Genomic DNA, 26,413 nt, shown 5'->3' on the forward strand with positions numbered 1-26,413 from the left:
GTGCATTGAAGTTCAACGTACCCTGCCCCAAACCTCGGGTTTTCTTGGGGAAGGGGTTGATCTCGTCAAACTCGTCGATGGTGCAAATGCCCATGTCGGCCAGCACAAGCGCGCCGCCTTCGAGCGTCATCTCCTTGTGCCGGGAGACCGACGCCACAACTGCCCTTGCCCGTCGTGTGGATGTCTCGGGCTCACGGTCGCAACGTGCTGGAGGAGCTGCCTCTTGGCCACACTGGGGTCACCCATGAGGAGTACGTTGATGTCATTTTCATGCCTTGGTCCATGCGCTTGGTAACGCTGCCAATCTTCATCACGACAATAGACTGCTTTTGCTACCAAGATTTCTTCTTACTTTTCGACTTGGGGAATTTGAGCCGGTTTGTGGAAAGTGACGAGTGGCTCGACTGTTTTTGCAAACGCGAAATTTGACATTTCACTGCGAGATCCCGCCTGGCCGTGGAGAATTGGATCCGGCTCTGACGGCGTTGTTGCTCGAAATTCCGACCTTCTCGGCGGAGCTCTCTCGACGCACCTCAACGACGACTGGGAGCGCGTGACCGCCGAGATCGCGACCGGGACGAGCTCAGCGCGGTACCCCTAACCGTTTTCGTATCTTGTGGTTCTTACTCGTGTGAACACGGGAATATTGTTCATTGGTGTTGGTGTTGCAGGACGGCCTCGACTGCAATACCTGCACCCGACTCCACGACTGACAAGTCCATTCAAGCATTTATTATTGGTACAAGGTTGATAGCTGGTTGATACAAAGTTGATACTTTTCTACCACGCCACGTCGACGGCTTTGGAGGCCGACCCGCACTCGGACGTGGCCGACGTCGCGCAGGCGCTTGCACTGTCGTCGTCGGACGAGTCGACGGCGACGCGGAAGAGGCGGTTGCCAAACTTGCGGTAGAGGGGCATGATGCCACCGCCGGCCAAGAGGCGCTCTTCAAACAGCGACATGTTGAAGCGGAACACTTGGTCGCCGACGTGGATCGTGCGGCCCTTCATCTCGATGCGGATCGGCGTCTCGGGTTGCACGGCCGCGTAGAAGGCTTCGTCCGTCACTTGGATGCCCACGAGCGCAAAGTTCTGCACGTTCCGGGAGAAAATGTACCCAAACGACTTGGCAATGACCGCGTCGACGCCCGCGCCCTTGAGCGCCGTCACTGCCTGCTCGCGCGACGACCCGCAGCCAAAGCCGTGGCCAGCGACCACGATCGTCTGGCCTTGCTTGACCTTCTCGCGGAAGTCTGGGTTCGTATGCAGGAACGCGACCTTGCCGAGCGCGTCCATGTCGTTCTCGCAGAGGTACTCGCCCGGCAGAATCGCGTCCGTGTCAATGTTGTCGCCAAACACCTGCGCGCGGCCGGTAAGGACCGTCGGGAGTCCCGAGAGGTCGACCGCGCCGTCGCTGGATGCCTCGGCGGCCACTGACGTCGGGAGCTCCGGCGACGGCTCGGCGGGCACGATCGGCGGCAACGGCGTCGACTTGGGCAAGTACGAGTGGAACCGGGCCTGGTCGATCTTGGCCAAGAATGGCGTCGCATCCGTGATCGTCATGCTGAAGCTCGAGGCCGCGACCGTGATAGCCGACGCGAGGTGCGCGATCGAGCCCTTCCCCATGCGGTTGCGGTAGTTGCGGTTCTGGGAGCTGAGCCACACCTCGCCCTCCTTGGCCACGTCGGCCGCGATCGCAAGGCAGAACGAGCACCCGGGCGCGCCGACAGTGAAGCCCGCGCGCTCGTAGATCTCGAGGAGGCCACACGCACGGAGGTGGTCGACGATAATTTGGCTGCCGGGCGTCACACGGCGATGCCCGTGGCTTGCCGGCACGAGACCCGCGTTGAGGCACTGCTCGAGGACGAGGGCACCGAGGATGAGGTCCTCTTCGGCCGTCGTGCACGCGCCAATGAAGCAACCGTGGAGCGGTGTGCCCGCGACATCCGCGACCGGCTGCACGTTGTCGGGCGACGGGAAGAGCGCAACCTGCGGTGTGAGGTGCGCGAGGTCGATCTGGAACACCTCGGCGTACTTGGCGTCCGGGTCGGCGCGGAAGTAGAGCGCGTCGTTGTTGTGCGACTCGCGCGTGGCAATGTAGGCTTGCGTGCGCTCGTCGGCGGGGAAGACGCCGGCGATGCCGCCAAACTCGGCCGTCATGTTGGCGATCGCAAAGCGCGCGTCACAGGAAAGCGGCGCAATGTTGCCGGTCCACTCGACGCAGCGCCCGATCGCGACCGTGTTGCACTTGAGCTGGCCGAGCGTGTAGAGCATCACGTCCTTCCCGCCGAGGCCAAAGGACGGCGCGTTCACAAACTCAATCTTGACCGTCTCGGGCACTTGAATCCACGTTTCGCCCGTTACGAGGGGCATGACGACGTCGGCGGCGCCGAGCCCGATCGCGAATGCGCCGAGGCCGCCCGTCGAGCAGCTGTGGCTGTCGGCGCCAACGACGACTTGGCCCGGCTGCGCGCGCTGGCGGTAAAACTCGGTGTGGAGGATTGTCGTGTTGGGCGGCTGAAAGTTGGTGAGGTTGGCCTCCTTCGCAAAGTCGGTCGACGCCTTGATCATCATCTGCTGCTTCGGGAGATGGTTCACGCGCGGGTCCACCGTGTGGTCGATCGCGAGCCAGAAGCGGTCGTTGCGCCAGATGCGCGGCCGGCCCATGTCCTGGTACGTCTTGTCCATCGACTTCCACGTGATCTCGCAGGCCAAGGTCCATTGCGCCTTGACGCAGATCATCTGGCCGGGCTCGATGTAGGGCTTCTTGAGGCCGACGGCCGAGTGCGTCAGAATCTTCTCGGGCAGCGTCATCGGGCGGCGGTCCATTCCGGCCATGCTCATCTCTGGCGGTGGCAAATTTGGAAATGCTGCGATCCACGCCGATCTTGCACGTGATTGCGCATTGCGTTTTGCGTGAAATAGTGTCATGTTGAAGTGCAATACAAATAGAGCGTCAATTTCTGATTGCGCAAGCGGGAACGATCGTGATCTAGTGTATGTGTCCGAGGTTTGACGCCACTTGGCGCGCGCGCAGGAAAATTCTCTCGCTCCTGCCGCTGTCGGCAGAGGGCCATGCAAATGACGTGCTCTCTCCAGCACGCAGCTCTCCCCAGCACGCAGTGTGCATGGAGAAGGCGCCGAGTTCCAACGGAATTTCATTGAAAAAAATAGCCGAAACTGGGCTCTATCGCTGCACGTTGGCTCGCTCGATGGCTCCTGGCAATCAGCAATGCGTTGTGAGCACATCAAGCCTTGTACCATCGTCCTGCGAGTATGCTTCTTCGCTCGAAGTAGAACGGTTGGAGCCTCCCATGCATGCGCAAGCTCCTGCTCGATGAGATGAAGTGGAGGTTGACGTCACATGCAATGCGCAATCACCAAGATGGTTGCCCTTGCCATCAACGACGCAATACGACGTTTATGGACGATACCCGAACCTACAAAACCATGCAGTGCCTTCGGTACAGCGTATTCGAGTACTGGGCTCGTCGAATGTGCCAGCTTGAGAAAATAACACTGTCTGCGTGCACATCCAGTGTATCGAAAGTACTAGGTTACGAGTAGACAGAGTATTTGCATGCACAGGCAGCGCAGACATAGAGAGTATTTCCATGACTTTATTGTCGATCGCTATTAAAGTTAGAACCGTTTCGTTAATTACTTCTTTTTGGCGGCAACTGCCCTTTCTGCGCAAGACCGCCATGGACGCCGACGAGGCGACGCTGCTCACCAACACGGTGCAGTGCATCTCGCGGGCGACGAGTGCGCACGCACCTCGGCCGCTGCGATCGCCGGCGCCCCACACACCGCGCATCAAGCCGCTATCCGGCGTGGGTCTCAACACCCATCTTCGGGACCTCTTTTACTACCTCAACAAGAACGAGGTCGTCTTCAGCCTCGGCAAGCACGTCGTCGTACAGAACGTCCATAACCAGCGCATGGCCTTCTTCGAGCCGCCGGGCGAGGCGACCGAGAGCGTCGTCGCAGGCGACGTCACAGCGCTCGGGCTCACGAGCAAGCGCAACTACTTGGCCGTCGCGCGCGGCCCGCACTCGGTGCTCGCGCGCTCCACGAGCACGATCGCGATCTATAGCCTCCGCGACCACAAGGCTGCGTCGGTACGTACACTGCATTGTTGTACGCACCTCAGGTGCGCGCACGTAGACTATCGAGATGGACGACGCCGTGCGGACGCCGGTGCGTGTGATTACGTACCAGACGCACAGCTTCGTGTCGCTCGCGTTCTCAGCGAACGGCAAGTTTTTGCTGGGGCAGAGCTCGACCGCCAACTGGAGCTTTGTGCTCTGGGACTGGACGCGCGCACGCAAAATCGCAGTCGCCGAGGTCCACACGCGCGTGAGTTCTCGTGGCCGTGACGTCGTCGCATCATGCACACTTGGTAGGTGACGCGCGTGCACTTCAACCCGATTGACTTTGCACAAATGTCGACGTCCGGCGGCATGCACCTCCGGCTCTGGAAGCTGGCAGAGCCCACGTGCCGCCAGTTTGCCACGTTCACAGCCCCCGTCAAGTACGTCGAGCACGCGTGGATCCCCAAGAGCGACGGGCTCGTTGCGCTGCTCGAAAACGGCGACGTCCAGCACATCTACAACGGCGAGCTCGTCCGGACACTGCCGTCGTTGCACCACGGTCATTACCTCTCGTCGCTCCAAACATTCAAAAACAGGTGGACTCTATGGCGATTGTCCTGTTGTGCTATCGCAGGGATGACTAGTGTCGTGATTGCCGGCAACAACGGCTACGTCTCGCTCCTCGACGTCGGCGACGTCGAAACGAGCGGTGCGATCGCCGAACTGAGCCTCTCTCGGCGCATGCAGCTCGAATCTCGGTCGCTACTGCATCCAGACACTATAGATCTTTTCGTAAACTTGAGCGTAGTGAGCCGATCCTTGCCGTCGGTGTCGATACGACGGGCGCGGCGTTGATGCTAGTCACACCAAGTCTCTATGGCGCGTACGAGCTCGCGAACCTCTGCCTCCTTCGCGGCGACGACGAGGTGCGCTGACGCTCAAATGCACGAGAGACTGAAAGATGGGCTAGTCAATTGCGCTTGTGACATATGCAGCGCTGCCCCGCCCCGTGGACCTCTCGGCCATGACGACAGCGTGTCGCCGACGCGTCTTTGCGACGCTCGGGCGGGCGGCGTCGGGTGGCCACGCCATTGCGCTGTACAGTCAAGACGGCACGCCGGGGCTGTTGCAGTACACATTTCCACACCTCGCGCCCAACGACATTGCCGTGCACCCGTCCGGTTTTGAAGTGCTCGTGAGCTTTAGGTGCGCGCACTTGTTGACTTGCTTCTCAAAACACCGTTTTAGCGTCCAGCTACACGTGTACCATGTGCTCATTGACACGTTCAAGATCGCGTTTGAAGTTGAAGTTCGCCACGCCACCTCGGTCGCCTACAGTCGCGGCGGCAGCTTCTTTTGTGCGCTCGTCGAAGACTGGAGCATCTACGTCTACAGCAACTACGCTGGCTCCGAGCCGGTGCTGCACTCGGTGTGCAGGGGTACCTACTTACCTCCTTTTCTGCGGTGCTCACGGACTCGACGAGTAGGCAAGGACGTGCCCCTCTCGGCGCTTGCTTGGGGCACCGACGAGACGCGTCTGTACGCGGGCGATGAGCGCGGCTACTTTTGTGAGTGGGCGTTCACCGATGCTGGGTTTGCGGCGACACCGGCCGTGTTCCGTGACGACGAGCGGACACGAGCCTACACGGCTATCGCAACGACCCGCCGCGCAGGTATGAATGGCACTTCCAATCTCCTTTGCTTGTCGATGACACTGCAGCACAGGACACCGGGTGCTGGCGGCCGCCTTCCTCAGCGGCACGGGCGTGGCTGCGATCCATGTTTGGCCCACCGTCGACTTGACCGCCGCGCCCGACCGGACACCGGAGCTCGATGCAAAGATCACGGCCCTCGAGTTCTGCAGTACCGCGCTCTGCGTTGGCCTGGCGTCTGGCACGCTGCACGTCTACTGGTGGTACGTCGACACGTGTTCATCGGTCGTTGCACCCTGCGGGATGTCGTAGGGAAGAGGGCTCAGCGGGCCCGCGACTCTGCGCCCAGCCGCTCACGATCGACTTGACGACGGCGCCGCTGGTGTCGCTCCGCTCGTGCAGCATCGAGGGCCACCTCCTCGCTGCGAGTGACGACGGCGTCGTCTTGGAGACGGCGATCACAGTGGCTTTGAGCGTGCCGCCCGAGCTGCCGCCGCCGACATCTTCGTCGTCGCTGGCGCTCGAAACGCCGACTCTGCACTCGACCAATGCCTTTGTGACCGTCGTGCCCACGGACGACCTCTGTTTGGTGGAGCGCAGCAGCGTCACGGAGCGGGTCTTGCACATCGCCGACCTCGAGACCGAGATGGACCAGCTCAAAATCGAAAAGGAGATCGTCAACAAACTCAACTCGGAGCAGCGCACTCTCCTGGAGCGCGAGCGGCACGCTGAAATCCGCGCCGTGCGCACGTCGCTCGAAGCCCAGGTCTACGCTGCCCAAGACGCGCTCGCGTACGAAAAGAAAGAGGCCGAGGCGCTCACAGCGACGCTCAAGGCCACCCACGCCCGCGACGCCAGCGCCATGCAAACCATTCTCAGCACGCAAATCGAAACGCTCCATGACGTGTGCGCGCAGCTCGAGCTCGACCTCATCAAGGCGCGGCAGAGCATCGACGACGCGACGTTTGCCGGTGACGAGCGCGCGATGCAGCTGCGCAAGGCGCTGGAAGCGAGCCACAAGGCCGAGTGCAACGGTCTCCGCGCCGAGATTTGCCGGCTCAACGACGCCTTGGCGCTCAAGACGAAAGCGTACGACGAAGTGCTCTCGCAACAGGACGACGACCACCTACTCCACCTGACCTCGCTCCAGGCCAAGATCGAGGCCGAGCGAGGTACGGCCACGCCACGTGATTGGTGGACATACATGTGATATGTAGCCAATGGCGCGGCGGCGTCGATTGCGGCCAAAGATTCCACGTCGAACCTCCAGCAGCAACTGCGGATGATGCTCAACGCACTCGACACCAAATCGGCCGACGTTGAGAAACTAACCCGGGAAAAAATCGACTTGGCCGCACACGTGGCAGCGCTGCAGACCGAGTTGGCGGCGGAGCGCAAGCGCGCGGCGAAAGCGACGGCCGAGTGCACGCTTCTCGAGACCCAAGTCACCGACCTCGTACGCGTCTTTGTATCAATGTATCGAGTGAAAAGACGAAGTAGACGCGGTCCCTGGACGGCCTTGAGCGACTCAACAACATCCGCTTGTGCAAGCTCAAGACGATCCAGGATTCGCTCGCGGCCAAAGACGCGGCAAATGACGCGATGACGTCGTTCGTAGACGAGCTCCACCACGAAAACAGCAACGTGATCCGCGACGCCAATGCACTGGACGAGAAACAGCATCTTTTGCTCCGCAAACTGCGTTTCTACGAGCAAACGCTCACGGTGCACAAGGCTGGTTTGGCCGACGCCAGCGCGACGGTGCTGGCGTTCCGTCGGGACCTCGGGATCCTCATCGAAGACGAGCAGCGCGGGAAGCGGCTCAAGATCGATGCGATTGTTAAACTATACCACAAGTACGAGCCGTCGGCGCAGCATGTGACGCGCGAGCGCGGCACGGACGAAGCCATCATCCACGAACTCACGCGCCAAAACAAGTGCGTCGAGGACCACCGGCGCAAGCTCCGGTCGCGCGTCGCGACGGTCGTGAGCGAGAAACACAAGCTCACGACGCTCTTCTCCCAAGACAACCAAAAGCTCCTCGAGGACGTCCACCGCTTAACGCGGGAGAACCACGAATTGAAGCGCCGACCGAAAAAGCTGGCGCAGGTGCAAAGACCGCCGCCGTTCGGCGTCAAGGGCGAAGACAACAACAGCAACCACGACACGACGGGCCACGGTCCCGACACACCAATCGTCGTCGAGCCAGCGACCGACGCGACGTGCCGCGTGTACATTCCTTGCGGCATTCACATTGGACCGCAGCCCGTCGCTGCGCAACCGTCGCCGGTAGTGCGGTCGCTCATTCGCCCCAAGACAAGCAAGCCCAAGCGCGTGCCCCGGGTTGTCATGCACACGGACGCCACGCGCAAGACGTCGGGCGTTCGACCCCAGTCGGCGCTGCCGTCGTCCGTACACAAACCGTCGCGGCTGTTTGCGTAGGCGGTCAAGATACACTGCCGACTACTGAACCAAGGACATATCAATGTATCAATGTGCTGTTGTCCTTGCTTGATCGTTTGGTGGCGAATGCTGTGATGCAGGATGGTGGTTGCTACTGCGATGGAAACCATGGTGGTCTTCGCTGATCCCAGCTCCAGGCCAAGGCGCCTGTCGTGCGAGTTGGATGTTGGACCTGCTTCTAAACTATCAACTTGATATATCATCGATTACTCGGAAATTGACCAATCAAACTTGAGCGCTTGGAGCTCTTGCAGATGTGGGGGCGTGAGGATAGCACCGCCTTGCCGCAGCTCGCGCACGAGCCGTCCGAGCGGGACGCTCTCGGATACGTACTCGAGCGGGACGTTCGAGTGCTCGTGTTCGATAAAGTACCGACGAAGTTCGTCGAGACAAACGCGCCACGGGAATGCATCGAGCGGGCGCGGTGCCGCCATCGGGGCGTACGGGCCATGTGGAGGTGCCGCCATCGGGGCGTACGGGCTGCGAAGAGGTACCGGCATCGGCAACGGGGCCATGGGGCCGCGGGGAGGCACTACCCAGCCGTGTGCGAGCCGGCGCCGAACCGACGCCACCGGTTCCGGGTCGTCTTGGCGGCGGCGGACACCAACGGGGAGGGGCTGCACCGGCCCCGTGCCGATGGCATCTCGGTCACTGTTGTCGCGCTTCGTGCCCGGGTCCTCGTCGCTGGGACTGCAGATGTTGATGACTCGAGCGGTAGCACGGATCGGTTCACTGCGAATGGCGTGGATACGGTCAAGGTCCTTGGCAACGGCTTTGGCCTTGGCACGGGGAGCGCCGCGGACAGACGGCCTCGCGTTGGGCGCTGGCAAACTTGACAGAACGATGGGTGCGACAGTGGACGCCCGGTGCTTCGACTGCGAGGCACTGGCCGGCAAGGCGTCCCACTCAAAGCCAATAGCACCGAGCTGGGTCGCGACCGTCGATACGACATCGGCTGCTGTGAGGCGGCGCAACCAAAACGCGACGTCGCCGAGTCGCAGGCCGTTCAACGACGCGGGCCAGACGACGTCAGAGCTGATTGTGAATGCACGAGGTACTCGGAGATGGCCGTTGAGCGCCTTGAACATAGTGAGCGCCTGGAACTTGATCGCCCACCGAGCTCGGCGGTCGAATCGCCGATCGTCAAGGGTGGACTGCAGATGCTCAAACGCCCGTCCAACCTCGAGCTCGAGCAAAAATGCGCCCACTGACACAGATCGCAGCACGACGGGACACGCCCGCGATATCGTGCCGAGGCGAGCTGATTCGCTCGGGCTTGGCGTCGCCCGGAGCCACAGATCCAGCGCAACGAGGTGGTCCGATTGCTCGTTCGGGCTAGTATCAAGCGCAAGACTTGCTGGCGCTGCCGGTTGCGCGCCGCCCGACGGTTGCACGGCTACGGGTGACGGCTGATCGGCTTCTGGCTGTGCACCGGCCTCGGTAGACACCGCATCGTCGGTGATGGTCGTTGCAGCCGGAACGGTCGCTGGTGGTGCCGAGTTGTCGCCGCTTGGTACGGTGTCTGGTGCTTCTGCTCCGGTAGCGATGGCGTCGACGGCAGCGATGGTGTCGGGCGGCAGCAAGTAGAGCTCTCTTGCCGAGTGCAGATACTGGACCCAATGGCCGAGGCGCATGCCGTGCATGTCTTCCGGCCAACTGGCAATACAAGGTACAACAAATGCCTCTGGCACGTCCGTCAAGCCGTAGAGCGAGTGGTATGTGCGCAGTCCGTCGAGAATGTGCGCCCACGTCGCAGGCGTGTTGAAGTCAAAGCCGATCGTCGCCAGCTGCTGCGTCTTGGCGTAGTCGAGATGCTTTATGAGCACGCCGAGAGACCACGCGAGCTCGCCCAGCGGGGCGCCACTCCATGGCGTCGACCACTTTGACGGCACCACAAAGTCCAGCGGTACGGTCGTCTTGCCATCCGAAGTGAGCCGGGAGACGAGTTGCACAAAGTCGTCAAAGGGCGGAACGTCAGCAAAGAGACCCAACGCTCGGACGCACGCATCTTCGTTTGGTCGGAGCTCAAACCAGTGATTCCGCAACGCCAGAATGACACGCGAGAGCACAATGTCGCTGCTGCCCGGTGGCCAAGCGGCGTCGTCCGCTGGCACCGCAAAGTCGTCGGGCATCGTGCCTACGTGGCGGACGAGCTGTTGGTACGCGTGAAGCGCTGCGACCTGCGTAGCAATCGAGACGGTCCCGACAACGAGGCCACCGCGCGTTGCGCGTTTCACGCAGCGCGACGTGGCCTCCGCAGACGAAAAGCCGAGTTGCTGGAGCTGCGCTTCAAACTTTTTGTCGAGGGCGCGGTCGTGGTAGTGCAGCGACTGCAAAAACGCGGCCAGTTTGAGGCCTCGCAGCGGCGTCGGCCACGGCGAGGCCGTTGGCACCGTGAAGCGCAACGGCATATTGGCCGTCCCGTGCAAATGCCGATAGAACGCAAGCGCGCGCACCTTGTCTTGCAGCGTCCAGGCGCGCGCCGTCGGGGCGGACGCCTTGGGAGCGACACGTCGTGGCGCGTCGTTCACGGTGACACCAAGCGCGCGGAGCTCGTCGCACACGGGCAACGAAAGCTCTTTGTGCTGCCAAAACCAGCGCAGACGCACACCGAGCGGAACGCCGTGGCTGTCGGGTGGCCACGCAGAGCCACTCGACGGCACGACAAAGTCGTATGGCAAGACAGTATGGACGTCGCGGACGACCCGCACAATGTCTCGAAGTTGCTTGAGTACCTGAAGCCGAGTGGTCGCATCATGCGGAGGCTCCCACAACAGCTGAGGGGCACGCAGCGTTTGCGTGAGCGTTGCAAACGTAGCTGCTGTGGCCGGTGGCAGCAAACGCAGTCGCTTGGCCGTGTGCATGCGCTCGACGAAGTGTCCAAGGCGCAGTCCGGCCAGGTCGCCCGGCCACGTTGGCGGCGCCACAAAGCTCGGCGTGACCGCTTTGGCTCCATAGTGCTCGAGGCCAACCAAGATATTTGCCCACGTCGCGTCGACGTTGAAGACAAAGCCAGCGCGTTTAAGGTCGTCGCGCTGTGCAGCCTTGAGCGCCCGAGCCTTCAAGCCGACCGACCACGCAAGATCGCCGAGGGCCAAGCCGCGCCAGGCGTTGATCCAGGGACCGCCCATCCGAGGCACGACAAAGTCGATGCGCACGGCGCAAGAGCCAAACTCGGCGCGGTAGATGGCGAGCAGCTCAATAAACGAGCAAAAGTCGGGCAGATCGGCAAAGAAACCAGCTTCTCGGAGCCGGTCGGCGTCGGCCTCAGGTAGCTCGTAGACATGCGCGCGCAGCGACGCGAGCGCGAGATCGAGGGCGACGTAGTGCATCGGAAGCGGCCACACGTCCGCTTCGGGCGGTACGATGAACCCGTCGGGCACATTGACGTGGCCGTGCAGACGCTGAAAGACGAGAAGCGCCTCGATCTGCTCCGACCACGCGACGAGCTGTGACATGGGCGCGCGCTTGCCTGGACGGTGCACGACGCAAAATGTCGTGTCGCAGCGCAGACGCCAAAGAAACCCTAGCGCGTCGAGGTCGCTTCGTTGCTGGACGACTTTGGGCGTGTAGACGTAGCTCTGGCAGCGCAGCGTGTTGACAGCGCGGCCGAGCGGGAAGCGCTGCAGGTGCCGCGGATACGAGTCAGGCACAACGTACGTCGTCGGCACCGCGAGGTCGCCGTGCTCTTCTCGGTACAAGCACAGCGCCTCGAGGCGATGCGCCCAGCTCGACTCTTGGCATTGCTGGACTCGCGGCGTCGTCCACTTGAATCCGAGGGCATCCAGCGTCGCCTTGTGCGCCGGATCAATCGCCGACTGCGTGCGAAGTGAGGCCACGCGCCGCCCAAGCTGGAGGCCTTGGGTGGCGGCCGGCCATGGCGCTGTCATCGGGACGTCAAAGTCGACGGGTACGTTGACATGATCATGCAGGTCGCGAAACGCTTGGAGCGCTTCCACGACAACTGGCCAGGGCGCCGGCGCGTCGCTGGCAGTCGCTTTGGCGTCGTCCGGTCCCGCCATCACCAGCCAAGAGCAATAAAACACATGCCAACGTCCTCACACTATTTATGGAAAAAAGGACAGCGATACGATATACTGTGCACGTCGTTCGTTCGCAACTGAGATACATTCCCCAGCGAGCGGCCAAGACGACGCATATGCGACTGACTCAGAACGTAAGAGGGATCAATTGACATCGGTTGATGGCTTGAGGGCGAATGAATGCTCTGGTTGCTCTGGTGGGCTTTGCCACTTTACTGCCGACAACTGGATAATCGTTGGTCGTCCGGATATGACCTTGGCGCCAAAAGCGGTTTCGACCGTCAATCGCAAGAGCCAACGAGACCTTTCAATGTGAGCCCTGTCCGAGCAGTGCTCCAAAGCGAATCGTGTACCGACCAATACTGCCGCCTGACGGCAACTCACCGTCGATCGCGTTTAGCTTTCTCGCGATTGCGAGGTGTGGCTCAGCTCCCAGAACCGCAACTACCGCAAGCGCATCGGGAAGGGCTCGATCTCGCACCTCGCGTCGGCTATCACGGTCGCGGCCTCGAGCTTTAGCATGACGATCACGGATGCGACGCCATTTTTGGCCAAGATCGACCAGGCCCGGTTCCTGCGATGGGATTGTCTGACAACTGGACGATCATTGGTTGTCCGGATATGATCCTTGATTCGCGCCATCGCGAACGTCAAAGTGGACTCCAGCGACTTTTTCAAGCACACCGCAAGAACTCTTGTTGCCATCTACGACGGCGCAGAAGGTCGCTCAGCCTCCAAAGTCGTCGTGCTGGACGACCAACTATGAACCCTGCAGTGCCCAGGGGTAGGTTCATATCGCGATTAGGGCTATCGAGGCCAGGACTAGGCATCCTTCTTGAGCCGCTCGTACGCAGCGAGGGCTTGCGCTCGCATATGCGCATCTTCTTTGGCACGCGCGCGGTGCCATGCTGCGGCTGCCGCGAGCAAAATGAGCGTGACACCGGCTACCACGCCGAGGCCAGCGTCCACGACAAAGCGGTACGCGTGGTACGGGTACCCAGTGAGGCCCAGCGCAATGCCCTTCTCCGCGCCTATGCATAAATAGCTATCGACACGCAGTCGGCATCGATGACCACGCACCCGATACAATGCGGGCGAGGTGCGCGTGGAGGCTCTCGGGCGTGATGGCCCCGCTCGGCGCTTCGTAAAACACGTTGGACTAGTAAAGACACCATCTCTTCCTCTGCCTCAATGCCACCGGCAGAGACGTACGTGCAGGTTCCAGACAAAGTACGTCGGGAACGTCGTGACGTAGAAGCGCTGAACGTAGGCGCGAAACTTGGTCGCTTCGAGGTACCCAAACGCAATGTCTCCGGTCGCTTGCGACGCGACCGTCGATGCGAGCTGCAGAAAGGTCGTGTCGGTCGCGTCCTTGACGCACGCGACCACGAGAAGAGCGTGGGCCTTCCCGATCGCCATGAGGTTCTCCCGCCCGAGTGCCACAAACTTGGGATAACCGTGCTTGAGCAGCCACTAGGATCCGCGTGTGAGGTTGCTGCAACGATGAACAATAGTGTTCATAATAGAAGATAATAGTGTGCATAATACCGTGTCCAAGGGTAGCGTCGTGGCATCGTAAAGCGCCACGTCACCCGTTGCGTCGACGCGCGCGACAAACGACCCCGACGAGGGCAGTCTACGTCGATGCAGTTGATACAAACTTGATACAAATCGGTGGCGAAGGCAGCATACGTGGCAAAATAGGGGGAGGCAGCAAGTGACGCAAGGTCGCGCAGCTCGAGAAAGAGCTAGTTGCAAGGTGCAGTGGCGTCCGAGATGCGAGGAGCGACGTACGTGTTGGCCGCGGAGGGCCGTCGCGGCGCTGTAGTACGCTGGTTGCAGCTTGGCACCGACAGCGTCCGATGCCTACACGTGTCGTTTACAACGATAGAAGGCGGTGAGGACAGTGGTGGAGCCGAGTACGTGGACGAAAACCAGCGCGGACGCTTCGGTGGTCAGAAGCGCGTCGACGTCGCCAGCCGTCGCGACCGTCTTGACGGGCGTCCCCGAGACGCGCCGGCCAAGCGCCAAGAAGGCGTCCACGGAGCGTTCACCCTTGTACGGGCTCCACACGCCGCTGGGGTCGCGCACGAGCAGCGTCGGGTACCGCTCGATCGCAAACTGGCCTTCAAGGCGCGGGTTCACGGTGATATCGACTTTGCCTGCAGGAGGCATGAGCGACGCCAACATCACACATGCGCGATGATCGCACCGATGCGCAAGAGGCCGTCCGTGGCGTCGGCGGTGTCGACGAGGACCGGATCGAGGAGCTGGCACGAGTGGCACCAGGGCTACCGCTCTATGATACCTCTGACGTGGCAGGCTGGAACGACGCACCGCGTAAAAGTCGACGAGCCACGCATCGGACGAGTCTTCAACGGTAGCGCCAAAGCTCGCATCAGTAAGGACGTGGACGCTTGCGGCGACGCCGACGATCGCCAGCAGCAGCACGCGGAGCAGCATCTCTGGGCTGTCGGCGGTATCCGGATTTGAATCCGGATATCACTGCATTCGGCATGTGCCGAATTTTAGCATGCAGTGTAACCGTGACCGAGGAGGCGATGATCGGGTTCTTCCGCGGGTGTGGGTCCATCTCCCCGCGCAAGGTGGCGGTCGAAGCGTCGGCGACGGCTGCGGCGACCGGGAAGCCTTCGCCGATCAAGCCGTCGGAGCAAGCGCCGGCGAAGCCACCGACGCCGCTGAAGCCGCCGACGCCCAAGACGCCGGGCGAAGTGACCAAGGAGGCTGCGAACCTCGACATGTTTGGTGCTGACAGCGACGAGAGCGACGACGAGGCTGCGCTCGAGCGCTACGACCGCAAGGAGATCGACAAGGCGTCCGAGGCGACGCAGGAAGAGTACAACAAGCGCAACGTGGCGCTGCTCCTCTCCAAGGTGCTGCACGTGCATGGACCTTCTCTCATCACGTCCTTGCATAGATGACACCCGAAGAGCTCTTCAAGAGATTCGACGAAGATCACTCGGGTTTAATCTCGGTCGACGAGTTCCTTGCCATGGTAGCTCCATGAACGTAGCGCAAATAGCGACGCTAGTTGTAGCTGCCGCAGTTGAACATCAGCGTGAGCAAGCCCAAGGGTCTGCGCATCTTCCGCGCGTGCGACAAGGACGGCAGTGGCGAGATCGACTTGGAGGAGTTCAAGATGGCACTCTTCGCCGTGGACCCGACCTCGGGGAATACCCTCCAGTATACCTCCGCCGTAGGACGTATACCCACGGTTATAACGTGTTATGTAGGTTCACGCCATCGTCGCTCTTGTCACCGAAAGACGCCTTCTCGCTGTTTGACGAAAATGGCAGCGGTCAGATCGACGAGCTCGAGTTCGCCGACGTCGTCGAGTACTTCAACATCAACGCCGACGACGCCAAGCAGGAAAAGCTGTTCAAAAAGTACGACAAGGACAAGAGCGGCTACATTGACGTACGTCCTGCCTCCTTGAGCACTGGGTTTTGTACGATTCGGCATCTAGTTTGAAGAGTTCCGCGCCATGTGGCTGCAGTGCATTGACGTCGAGGCCGAGCTCCGCGCGCGCAAGATCGACATACCCAAGTACGCGACGCGCGCCAAGCTCATGACGATGCTCGAAGTCGTGCTGCTCGAAGAAGAGCACAATGAGGCCCAAGTGCTCTTGGAAGCCAAGTGGTACCACCACTGGCAACTCGAGAAGATCCGCCGGTCGACGCTCGCGGCCAAAGCAATGTTGCGCGCGCAAGACGAACTGGCGGCGGCGCTCGACGCGGCGGGACAAGTGTACGTCCTCGGCACGGGCCAATATGGTAGAAACCGAAATGACTCGAGAGGAATTCTCAAAAAGCAACTCTAGATCAGTTTACGGGCGCCCCCGCGACACGCGACCCGCTGCTCTATGACGGCTACAAGAGCGTCAGTGCGATCTGGTGCGGGATATACTGCACACAGTCCATCGTGGAGAGCACTGTCGTAGGGAAGCTCGCGTCCAGCCGACGTACGTCCCACCAGCCGTAAAACTCAAGACCATCGACCCGACGAGCGCCAATGTACAAACCGGCGACACGATTGTCGTACCAAAAACAGAGCGCAAGCCGGTGCCGAGTCCCGAGAAGATCCCATTTGTGCGGCGGCGGCCCGAAAACGCGGGCTGGGTCGACACGAGTCCGCCCAAGTTGGACCGGTTGCTGTGGCAGCCAAAGCCAAAAGAGACGGTGCTCGAGACACCGGACGAGTCGAGCGTCAGTGAGATCGAGACGGACGACGAGCTTCTGACAAAATTCCTCGACGACCGCCAGTACGTGCGCAGTCTGCGCTTCCAATCGATTCACCCAATGCCCAACACGGGCTGGCTCTGGGGCCGCCAAGTGACCCATGTACGTTGTTATTCAGTATGGGCACGGTCACATCTGCGCTAGGCAACGATCACAGACAGCATCGCGTACGCCATGACGGCGTCCGGTCAAATCTACTGTTGGGGTACGTTTAACTCGCTTTTAGACGCATTTCTATTGTCTCCTAGGCGGCCAAAACAAGTGGTGGAAGGGACTCGCGGCCGAGACTCGCAACCCTCATGATGACGACGACGACGACGATACTTTTGACGACGAGCTGGCGCGGCAACGGCAGCACGAAAAGCAAATTGCCGCTGCCCGGCAACTCACGGCGCGGTCCGAGCTGCAGAAAATGGCTTCCCCCAAACACGTACGAGTTACGTGTTGGTGCTAGTGCAAGCACTGGATGCTAGGTCGCGGCGGCTGTCGCGCTCGAAGTCGAAGTCCAGCGCCAAAACGCCGCCGAACTTAAGTACCGCCAAGACAAGGAGGTCAACGCCTATGAAAAGTACGTTTATGCACTACTCCAAAGTGCAAGCGTGTCTAGGTACAAGCGCGTGGTGGTTTACTTTGGGCATTGGGAGCCGCCGCCAAGTGCATCAACACGGGTTCTCTTTCTGCATCAAGTGCTGTTGCCCAAAGTCAGCATCGCCGAAGTCAAGGCCTCGCTGACGGTACTGTCGCCTTCGCGCAGCAAAGACGAATATGGTCGTAGAACCGAGGATTTGCGATTGATCGTGTCACAAAGCTCGAGATGATCGACCTCTTTAGCGACTGCCTGGACATTGAGGCAGGATCGTGTTGGCAATGCAGCGTGATGCCACTTTGCATAGAACGAACTGTGCAGTGAAGAGCAGCGCCGGGGGTTTATGGAGTCGGATTTCCATATTCAAGTGCGTTGCGACCGAAGACGTTCGACATCATAAAGACCTTTGTAGGAAGCCGAGCAAGTCCAGCTCAAGCCCAAGCAAGCCGCGCAGCTTGTACGACCTCAACACATTGTCCGCATCTCACAATAAATGATGCTAGCTTCTGGACAAGGCCAAGCTGCTTGAAGACGTACGAGATTCCTACGCAGATTCTCAAAACAACGCTGGCTAGTATGCCATGTACCGAGAGCAGCAGGCGCGCCTTCACGAGCTGCGCATCGAAGAAGAGAAACGCGCCAACCTCGACTTTGCCCTTCGTCGGGTACCCTCGACTGTCCTTTTGATGATGGCTGCTTCAATGGCGAGCGCAGGAAGCAGCGTTTGAAGACTCGGTAGCCCACCACCGTATCCAACTCGAAGACGTCGTGCCAGAGTACACGCCCCGTCACACATCGCTCGTGGTCGATCTCAACGGCGTCACGTCGCGGTAAGTAGCTTCTCGACTCTGTCCTTCGAGACCTTGCGCGGTGAGTAGGGGCCCTCCGTTGCATGCCAACCGCGGCGCGGCGGTGCGTCTACCAAGCCGCGTGTGTCGATATAGGGTCATTATAGGCAGCGTGGCGCTTGGCCGCCGGCGAGTCGTACGCGTGTGTCGTGACGCACGCCGGGTACGTCTTTTCCGCATGCGCCTACCGTGACGACCGGGTTAGCGCGCTCTATACGTGGGGCGTTGGCATTCACGGTCGCCTTGGCCACGGAAAGAACCTCGAGGGCGTCGTCAACTCGGACGCCGACCACCCGACGCGCGTTCTCGCACTTCAAGTACGCGCCACTGCAAGTCCTCGCCTACGAATGGATTTGCTGCTAGTCGGTCTTTGTCAAAGAGGTGGCGTGCGCGTTTGACCACAGCGCTGCCATCAGCGTCGACGGCCACGTGTACGTCTGGGGCTCGGCGGCCACCGGGAAGCTCGGTATCGGTGCACTGGACGACAAGTACGAGCAGTTTGCGCTCTACCCGATGCTCGTCAAGATCCCCAACCAACGTCGCATCCGGTGCGAGATCTTTGGATCGGTCATGCTCACACAGGGCCTCGTAGGCAAGTGTCGTGTGGCCGCGCACACACGGGCGCAGTGAGCACACAAGGCGAGCTCTTTATGTGGGGCTGTGCGAACGGTGGGCGCCTTGGCTTTGGCGAGTTTGTTTTGGACCAAGTCGTCGTGCCCACGTACGTCAAGGCGCTCGCCCACGTCCGCATCGCACAGGTGCAAGCTCTAGCCACTTCACTTGCGTGACGTCGTGAAGTAGGTGTCGTGCGGCAACACCCACTCGGCATTTTGCACGGAGATTTGCTCGGAGATCACTGCCAGCATCGAAACCATTTCGGGTACATGATCTTGTTCCGCATGGTGTCACTGCACGGTGCTAGGCGGCGAGATTTACGTCTGCGGCAGTGCCGGGCCGCTCATGCACTACACGCCGTCGTGGTCGCTGCTCCAGTCGATCTGTGGTACGCCCATGCGCCAAGTTGCTTGCGGGTTTGGGCACACGGCTGCGGTTTCGATGGACGGCGAGCTTTACACGTGGGGGCAGAACGCCAAGGCATGCACGGGGCATTCAAAAGAGGTTGGCATGCCTCGTGAATCGAAGAGTCAGTAGCATATGTAGCGGCGGGTCGTCCCCGAGCCCGAGCTCCTTCGCGCGTTTCACGTCGCGCCCTTCAACCTTGCTTTGCACAAGCGCTGTCGCCAAAGCAGTATTTTTAACGAGCAGAATGCCAACTGCGCCGTGAACGGCAACCGCAGCGGCCGGCTCCACGCCTGCACGCACACCCAGGTAGGCTGACCCAACCCTATGGGCACCACACTTTATGGTACGTAGTTTGACGACTGTCCGTGGTGGGAAGTCGACTTGGGCCAGCCTGCTGTGATTAGTCGCATTCAAGTACGTGATGCAATTGGATCTGAATCTGAATCTGAATCTGAAATGGCAGGTCTGGAATCGGACGGACGAGCCGATTGATATTTCACACCCGAGAGACGAGTACACACGCCGGCTCTTTCCGTTTTGGATCCTTGTGAGCGAAGTGCCCTTACCCGACGGCAGCGGCAAGGAAGTGTACGCGCTGCATTGCACAGACTTGATGTTTGAGTCATCGCAGGCTCAAGGCCGGTCGCGACCTCTCGAACGAAGCCAAGGAGTTTACGCAAAACCAGCGCCTCACGCAGTGGATTCTTCCGACGTCCGAGTCGGTGGGCCGGTACTGTGTTTCTGTCGTTGCGACAGAGCGACATGGACTTAGTTATGTTCGTATTCACGTGCGCGGTCGCACCTACATGCATTTGGCCGAGGTTTGACCCCTCGAGATCGCGCATGTCTTCACCTGTGCAGGTTGAGGTCTTTGGCGTCTATCACGCGCTCAACTACGTTGGTCAAGTGTCGTCCGTGCACTGCGCCAAGAACGTGACACTCGTTGTCATGCGTCCAATCGCCAAATCGACGTGCGCTCCTCAGGGGCAGGGTTATGAAAGTGACGGTGAACTAGCGTGTTGCACGACCACTACATCAAGGCGGTCCAAGCCGATCCGGACAACGCCACGATCCTGCGGCAGTACGAAGCTTACGTCAAGTGCTTTCACCTGTACACTCTTCACGATACTTCGCCATCCTTCCCACCTGTGCCATAAGGTACGGTCGGGGTGAACCATTGAGCAAGCTGCCGTGTCGCCTCTGCCGTGCCACGCGCAAGTGCGAGATTTGCGAGTACTTTGACAGTTCACCGTCCGCCGACATGCCGCTGACGCCGCTTGGCGGGAAGCTCGGGCTCAAGGTCCGAAACATAGTCCTCCATGACATCTGAAGGAGCGTGTAGGAGGCCGCCGAGGTGATTCTGAGCCGCGAGCCGCCACGGCCTGCGTACGAGCCCTTTGTGGCGCCCGTGCGAGAAACCATTGTACGTTTACAGCTGCGCACTACTCTGTAGCTACCTTTTAGACGGACAAGATCAGCAAGGTCATGCAGCTGTCGCCCACCAAGCTGCGTCTTCGGCAAAGCAGCACCAACTCCTAACGCGAGGCGATGCGACTTGTCTATTTGAGTACACTAGGGTCGATCTTCGGCCCGCGGGGTGTCGAAGCGCAGTTCGGCGAGCTCTTGCCCAAAGTCGAGACGGCGCGCCGTAAGCGACCGTCGACTTGACATACTTCGCGCCGTGCTAGGTAGGGAGGCGCCCGAGAGCCGGCGTGGCACGGTCGGAACCGCATGGTGGACAGCGTCGTCTTGGATATGGCGCTGCGTCGAGGGCTGTCGTAGAATCGGCAACTGCCGCGACGACCCCGTGAGTTTGCTACTTCGTATCAGACCGTATGACAGAGACAGCGAGGGTGTACTTGGCAGCGATGAGCAATTTGGTCTTGCGCTTGAGACGTCGGTAGAGCTGCAGCGGGGTGATGGCCGACTCGACGCAAGCGGGTGTGAGTGTGATCAAGTGGCGCTCGCTCTTGGGGTACTGGGTCTGGAAACGCGAGGCTAGCCACGGGTGGTTCTACGCATCATCGTAGTCGCCTCTTGTCGCCTCCACGCCTCGCTACCCGAATGTCTTGGGTCGTCAGACGCTCGGCCGGGTCCTTGTTCAAGATCTGAACACGTGTGAGCACGAGCGATGATGGTGAGGTGCCTACGCCTCGAAGCAGATCAATCACGTCTGGGTTCACGGGTGTCTCCTGGACCAGCGTCGCGAATGTGATCGGGTCGCTCTGGCACAGTAATGAGCTGCCTTCAATGCCACCGGACGTACCTTGATCTTCTCGTAGAGAAGCTGCGGCGTCTCGGCCTCGAACGGCAAGTGGCCATAGACAAAGAGGTAGAGCGTGACGCCGCACGCCCACACATCGATCGGCTACAAGGCAACGGTTTGCGTCCCACAAATGAAAAAAGCGAGTCGTACGAGGCCCTTGTACTCGTCCCCCGTGAGCATCTCGGGGGCTAAAGATAAGATAGAACGCGACATCCCGTGCGTCGTACTACCTAGGAACGGGCCCGTGCCGACGGTCTGGCGGAAGCAGTCGTCTTCGTCTTCAATGACCTAAACTTCCACTTCCATCCAGTGTAGTAGGTAAGGCACTCATACCTGGGACTGGCCAAAGTCGGTGATCTTGACTATACCGTCGGCGCTGTACAGGAGGTTGCCAGGCTTGATATCCCGATGGATGATCTAATGTCGCGCGTGTGACGCTGCCACGTCATCGTGGCGACTACTTTGTGAAAATGGAGAAACTCGAGGCCTTCAATCTAAGAAGTGATCGTGAGCACCGACGCGTTCTGTCACCACCGAGCGTACGAGCTGACAAAAGCAATCTCTTGCAACGTCTTCGTGCAGCGGCGTGCAGCGTCTAGTCACATCCATCACTCGCTCTGGACTCAACGCTGGCACGGTACGCTTCGCCGTCAATGATGGACTTGCCCTCGATGAGTTCGCTGACCAAGTAAATCTTGTCGGCCTCTACGCAGTACGTAGGTTGGAACTGCGTCCGGGTGATCGCGTACCTGGGTCGTCAATGACTTCGCGCAGGCGCACAATGTTGGGGTGGTGGAGCTTTTTCCAAATCGCCGATTCCTTGCGAATGTGGTCGAGGCCGTCGCTTCGCGGCGCGCGGGGGCCGCGCAGCATCAATTTTTTGGCTTTCTAGTGGCAGGTGTTGCCACGTTGAAGCTAGTGTAGTGTCGACCTTTTTGTGGATGATTTTGACGGCAAAATAGCGGTTCTTCTCGGGCCAAAAAGCTTTCCGGACCTTGCCGTACGCGCCTTTCCCGATCACGTCGTAGAGAATACTACGCAGCCCATGGAGCTACACTGTCGTTGCAGCGAACGTACTATTGGTTGAGCTGCTTGTGGCCGCACGCATCGGTCGTCTTGTGCACACTGTTGGTCTCGAAGAAGGACGAGTGGCGGCCGTCGTGGTGGGTTAAGAACGGGACCGCGATCGGCGGAATGCTCGTCGCCTTGAGCTCGCCGTCCACGTGGTGTTCATGGAGCGTGTCAAGCGCGGTTTTGCTCGACTGCGTCGGCAGCAGGTCCATGGACTTCCCACTGTCGCGCTAGGAACTGAGTCGCTCGAGTTATTTCGAGCGTCGTGTATATATTTAGGCTCCAGCCGTTGGACGACAGGCGACTTGGTCGTGTGTCAACTTTGTAAATCTGAATGATTACTACGGCGTTACATGAACGAATGTGTATATAAGATTAAGTACTATACTAGTATATAGGTATAGGGTCGCGACCTGGATCTCACGTCCACATGACAATGCAGTCTGGGTGGCCTTGCTTGACGAGCGCTGCGTACGTAGCAGTGGTCGCCAAGCTCGCACACGCCCCAATGACGAGCTTCCGGAAGGCGGCGCCGACGCGCTGGGCGAGAGCAGCGAACGAGAGCTCGGTGAGGAGGTTGCAGGCCTTGACGTTGAGGTGCGTGAGGTACACGCAGCGTTTCACAAGCGCCACAAACCCGACGTCGGTCACGTTGTAGCAAAACACAAACGATGCGTCGCGCAGGTGCTTGCAGTGCGTCGCGATCGACACGAGCGCAGTGTCAGTCACAAGCACGCAGCCGTGCAGCGAGAGTCCTTGGAGCTGCGGGCAGCCTTCGGCAATGACGGCGACGTCGGCGTCCGTGACGTTCCGGCACATGGCCAACGTGAGGTGCGTGAGCGTCGGACACAGCGAGATGCGCTGCAAGGTCTCGGACGTGAGTTGTCCAAGACCCGTCAGGTCCAGTGTCTGCAGTCTCGCGCCGTGCGACTGGAAGAAGCTGCTCAAACAGCCGCGCGGCGCCGTCGGTATGAGCGGCGCGTCCGAAATGCTTGCGCAACCGCTGAGCACGAGCGACGTGAGCGGCGTCTCGGGACCTACGCACATGGCCCGTATTACGGACTTGAAAGATTGATAGTGTGGGCGTACGAAGGGTGGCGAGAAAGAGATCGCGGACCTTGGGGCAGTTGCCGACCGACAGCGACTGCAGCTGCGTCTGTGCGTGCACGACGAGGGCCAGCGACGCCTCGGTGATCTAACGTCCCAATTCACACATGTATCAAGTTGAAACAAAGGGACCTTGAGACACTTGTTGGCGGCGAGGCGGCGCAGCGTGGGTGGTCGGTGCGCCAAGGCAACAAAGCCGGCGTCCGTCACGCGAATACACATGGAAACGTCGAGCTCTTGCAGGCTCCTGCAGTGGCGTGCGAGTGCCGCAATGCCGTCGTCGCCAATGCGCGAGCAGCCAGCGATGTCGACGAGCTCCAGGTTCGGGCACCCGGTCGCGATAAGCACCAGCTCTACACCAACCAACTGTGCGTACCAACATAGACACGGCGCGTCATACCAGCATCCGAGAGCTTGATGCAGTTGAGACGGAGCTGCAAAAGGCTGTGGCACTGGGCGAGGATCGAGAAGCCGGCGGCATCGAGCCACTTGCTCTCGATGCTTATGCGCTCGAGCTGGTGTGGCGTCACGCCCTGCAAGAGGCGCGAGAGGAGGTGCGGCGTCACACGTGGTCCGTACAAGACGACGCTTTGCAGCTGGACGCGGTTGACGTGCTCGGAGAGGAGCTCGGCTGCGAACGCGTTGTGCGACACGTCGCTCAATAGGGTTGCAACCTAGTGCACTGCAATGAGCCCGCCTGTGGCCATTGATATAAGCGCATACGGCGTGCTCTAGCTGGTCTTCACCACGGCACCAGGTCTACAGATGCCAGTAAGGTCCATCCTCGTCGACGGCGAACGTACGAAGTCCACGTGCTTGTGGGCCTTGACCGAGGCCATGGCCACGACGCGCCACGCGTGCGAGACGAGCGCGACGCTCTGCCAGCGCTCCTTGACCGTGAGGAAGTCCATGCAGCGGCCATAGAGCACAGCAAGCGGCAGCGGCCCCACGGACGTTGCCATCGCACCCGAGGTTTGTCCGTGCCCTTTGGCAAAATCTACAGAACCTTCGATCTTTATCCGGAACTTAGCACGTCAGTCCGGATGGCGATGGCTGGCGACCTCCTGGCAGCATTTGGCAGCGCTCCTTGGTCTCAGCTCAAAACCAGCCATCGGACCCAGATGTACCAGACTAAGAGTACTTGCATAGCGTAGATATGTCTGGGATAGCGTAGATATGTCTTGGATAGCGTAGATATGTCTGGGATCTTGGGTAGCGTTCGTATAATGTGCTTGTCTGTGGCATAAGATTCGTGACTCGAGCGGTGATGTTGCCTGGAAGCCGCTGCAGCGACCCGCCGCAGGTCTCTCAAGCTGTCGTCCCTTGTGCGTCGAACGGTGGTAGCGTCAACAAGCAGCTCAGTTGCAGCGACGCAGCACCTTCTTCTCGACGTGGCCGCGCTTGGTCGCTGACGTGGCGCTGCCGTTGGCTCGGAAGCTAGTCCATACGAAGATCAAGTGTAGCAGAATGATGGTGGTCAAAGAAAAGTTGCGTGCGGTTAGACCGGCTGCGACCAGAACCCATTTCGACAACAACCCGAACAGCAACATGATCAAGGTCGTCATTAAGGAGGAGGCCAAGGCGCCTGTCGAGATCGAGCTCGAAGCCGACTCGACGATCGCGGAGCTGCTGCAGGTGGCCGCCAGCGTGCGCACGACCATCGACTTGGTCGAGCCCGTCGTCGAGTTCCCTGGTAGACGCCACCGCCTCCTCCATGTACATGGCTCATGCACTCGCTGTAGAGGGCACGGCCGTCAACAAACACGTCGGCGCCATCTCGGCGCTTGGCATCACGAACGGCGCGACCGTCTTCCTCAAGGCGTACGAAGCGCTGTCGTTCCTCGTGGACCCAAGTCTCACGTGCATGGGTAAATCTAGGCCGAAGCCTGTCGACGACTCGAGCGTCACTGAGGACGAGGTCGCGAGCACGATCGTCGTCACCAACATCCCGATGGCCGAGAAGGTACGGCAGCTCCTTCTTGGTACCGAGGCCAACGCGGGTGAGTAGTCCGTGACGGAGCAAGCGCTCGTTGCCGTCTTTGCGTCCTGCGGCGCCGTGAAGCGCACGATCCTCCAAGCGTACGCCTCTTGCTACGCTCCTAACGCTTATACACGTTGATTGTAGCGATGGCGAGACGTTGCAGCACGCGGTGCTGGTGTTTGCGACGCCGGAAGCGGCGGCCGCGTCGCTCCAGCACGACGGGGCGGCGGTGCTCAACGGCCACATCTCGGTCATCTCAGCTGGCGCGCTGCCGCCGTCGTCGCCCTCGAAGAAGGCGAGCTCGGGTACACGACCTCACTCTCCTTCAACTCATAGATACGAACGATGGAACGTTGTAGGTGTCAACAGTGTCGCCAAGTTCCTCGCTGGCGGCTACTCGGTCGGCGCGGCCGGCTTGACGCACGTCCAGCGCTTTGACGGTAGCCTCCCTCTGTGTGTTGGCGCCTGGCTGCATCTTGGGCGTAGAGGAGCACAAGATCTCGCTCCAGGTCAAGAGCGGCGCCGAAGTGGCGAAAATGAAGGCCGCGGAGCTCGATGCGCAGTTCCACGTCTCGGAGAAGATCGCGACCGGTACGCTGCTTGCAAAGGCCGGCGACCGTAGTATGTGTTTGTGCTAGTCGGGAAGAAGGCGCACGAGCTCGATACGAAGTACCAAGTGTCGCAAAAGGCGTCCGAGGCGGCGGCCACGGCCGTCTCGGCTGCGGACGCGCTCGCCAAGAAGGCGATGGAGAACAAGACGGTCTCGGACGGTGTCCAGAAGATCAACAGCTTCTTCTCCTCGCTCATGTCGGTTGCCAACCAGACCGTCGAAGAGACGAAGAAGGAGATCCACGAACACCACCCGACGAGCCCGCGCGCCGCCGCCGCCGCACCGCCAGCCCCGGCCACCGTCGTCGACACGCACAAGACGGCGTAAGGTAGATATGGTCACTTGCGTAAACGATGCGTAAGACATACCTTGGCCCATCTCCTGCTTTGCGGATGGCGATCGTCTGGCAC

At 60.3% G+C, this 26,413-nt stretch overlaps 8 protein-coding genes across 9 annotated transcripts; 3 read left to right on the forward strand and 5 right to left on the reverse strand.

Annotated features, from left to right (window-relative positions):
- Window positions 1–659: 659 nt before the first annotated feature.
- SDRG_15201 (hypothetical protein) lies at window positions 660–2,861 on the reverse strand. Its single transcript, XM_008621367.1, has one exon. The coding sequence runs from the start codon at window positions 2,842–2,844 to the stop codon at window positions 781–783; it is 2,064 nt and encodes a 687-aa protein (XP_008619589.1). The 5' UTR covers window positions 2,845–2,861; the 3' UTR covers window positions 660–780.
- An 807-nt stretch (window positions 2,862–3,668) lies between these two features.
- On the forward strand, window positions 3,669–8,188 carry SDRG_15202 (hypothetical protein; the record flags this gene model as incomplete). Its single annotated transcript, XM_008621368.1, has 9 exons — window positions 3,669–4,121; window positions 4,168–4,359; window positions 4,407–4,852; window positions 4,903–5,020; window positions 5,065–5,300; window positions 5,343–5,875; window positions 5,959–6,918; window positions 6,964–7,202; window positions 7,247–8,188. Exons 1-9 carry the CDS (start codon window positions 3,705–3,707, stop codon window positions 8,186–8,188), a joined length of 4,083 nt encoding a protein of 1,360 aa, XP_008619590.1. The 5' UTR covers window positions 3,669–3,704.
- A 173-nt stretch (window positions 8,189–8,361) lies between these two features.
- On the reverse strand, window positions 8,362–12,244 carry SDRG_15203 (hypothetical protein). The gene has a single exon (XM_008621369.1). The coding sequence runs from the start codon at window positions 12,229–12,231 to the stop codon at window positions 8,416–8,418; it is 3,816 nt and encodes a 1,271-aa protein (XP_008619591.1). The 5' UTR covers window positions 12,232–12,244; the 3' UTR covers window positions 8,362–8,415.
- A 690-nt stretch (window positions 12,245–12,934) lies between these two features.
- Window positions 12,935–14,732, reverse strand: SDRG_15204 (hypothetical protein). The gene is made up of 9 exons (XM_008621370.1): window positions 14,590–14,732; window positions 14,465–14,543; window positions 14,176–14,414; window positions 14,047–14,118; window positions 13,945–14,000; window positions 13,801–13,888; window positions 13,465–13,725; window positions 13,333–13,411; window positions 12,935–13,283 (listed from the first exon to the last, which is right to left on the reverse strand). The coding sequence occupies exons 1-9, from the start codon at window positions 14,713–14,715 to the stop codon at window positions 13,075–13,077; spliced, it is 1,209 nt and encodes a 402-aa protein (XP_008619592.1). The 5' UTR covers window positions 14,716–14,732; the 3' UTR covers window positions 12,935–13,074.
- A 71-nt stretch (window positions 14,733–14,803) lies between these two features.
- On the forward strand, window positions 14,804–20,510 carry SDRG_15205. Of its 2 annotated transcripts, XM_008621371.1 has the most exons (32): window positions 14,804–15,146; window positions 15,191–15,268; window positions 15,311–15,456; window positions 15,507–15,690; window positions 15,740–16,046; window positions 16,094–16,206; window positions 16,332–16,613; window positions 16,656–16,716; window positions 16,760–16,941; window positions 16,985–17,079; window positions 17,119–17,245; window positions 17,287–17,369; window positions 17,419–17,464; window positions 17,510–17,554; window positions 17,601–17,630; window positions 17,673–17,762; window positions 17,812–17,927; window positions 17,976–18,009; window positions 18,053–18,108; window positions 18,151–18,262; window positions 18,309–18,493; window positions 18,538–18,703; window positions 18,747–18,825; window positions 18,868–19,064; window positions 19,107–19,274; window positions 19,320–19,382; window positions 19,432–19,556; window positions 19,600–19,789; window positions 19,830–19,939; window positions 19,984–20,268; window positions 20,311–20,391; window positions 20,433–20,510. In XM_008621371.1, exons 1-30 carry the CDS (start codon window positions 14,814–14,816, stop codon window positions 20,123–20,125), a joined length of 3,945 nt encoding a protein of 1,314 aa, XP_008619593.1. In that variant the 5' UTR covers window positions 14,804–14,813; the 3' UTR covers window positions 20,126–20,268; window positions 20,311–20,391; window positions 20,433–20,510. The 2 variants fall into 2 exon arrangements, with proteins under 2 accessions (XP_008619593.1, XP_008619594.1); XM_008621372.1 differs by having other exon boundaries at window positions 19,830–20,268.
- On the reverse strand, window positions 20,380–22,563 carry SDRG_15206 (CAMKK/CAMKK-META protein kinase). Its single transcript, XM_008621373.1, has 14 exons — window positions 22,312–22,563; window positions 22,166–22,268; window positions 21,984–22,122; window positions 21,876–21,939; window positions 21,778–21,829; window positions 21,696–21,728; window positions 21,568–21,651; window positions 21,465–21,522; window positions 21,385–21,422; window positions 21,235–21,336; window positions 21,119–21,193; window positions 21,029–21,076; window positions 20,828–20,982; window positions 20,380–20,784 (listed from the first exon to the last, which is right to left on the reverse strand). Exons 1-14 carry the CDS (start codon window positions 22,515–22,517, stop codon window positions 20,541–20,543), a joined length of 1,401 nt encoding a protein of 466 aa, XP_008619595.1. The 5' UTR covers window positions 22,518–22,563; the 3' UTR covers window positions 20,380–20,540.
- Window positions 22,564–22,656: 93 nt separating this feature from the next.
- Window positions 22,657–24,396, reverse strand: SDRG_15207 (hypothetical protein). The gene is made up of 6 exons (XM_008621374.1): window positions 24,216–24,396; window positions 24,136–24,171; window positions 23,813–24,086; window positions 23,545–23,765; window positions 23,395–23,500; window positions 22,657–23,342 (listed from the first exon to the last, which is right to left on the reverse strand). The coding sequence occupies exons 1-6, from the start codon at window positions 24,372–24,374 to the stop codon at window positions 22,726–22,728; spliced, it is 1,413 nt and encodes a 470-aa protein (XP_008619596.1). The 5' UTR covers window positions 24,375–24,396; the 3' UTR covers window positions 22,657–22,725.
- A 540-nt stretch (window positions 24,397–24,936) lies between these two features.
- Window positions 24,937–26,385, forward strand: SDRG_15208 (hypothetical protein). Its single transcript, XM_008621375.1, has 8 exons — window positions 24,937–25,105; window positions 25,155–25,233; window positions 25,291–25,375; window positions 25,421–25,491; window positions 25,538–25,698; window positions 25,753–25,833; window positions 25,880–25,984; window positions 26,032–26,385. Exons 1-8 carry the CDS (start codon window positions 24,961–24,963, stop codon window positions 26,328–26,330), a joined length of 1,026 nt encoding a protein of 341 aa, XP_008619597.1. The 5' UTR covers window positions 24,937–24,960; the 3' UTR covers window positions 26,331–26,385.
- Window positions 26,386–26,413: the final 28 nt, after the last annotated feature.

This window comes from Saprolegnia diclina, assembly GCF_000281045.1.
Source record: "Saprolegnia diclina VS20 unplaced genomic scaffold supercont1.86, whole genome shotgun sequence".
In the NCBI taxonomy this organism is placed as follows: Eukaryota; Oomycota; class Saprolegniomycetes; order Saprolegniales; family Saprolegniaceae; genus Saprolegnia; species Saprolegnia diclina.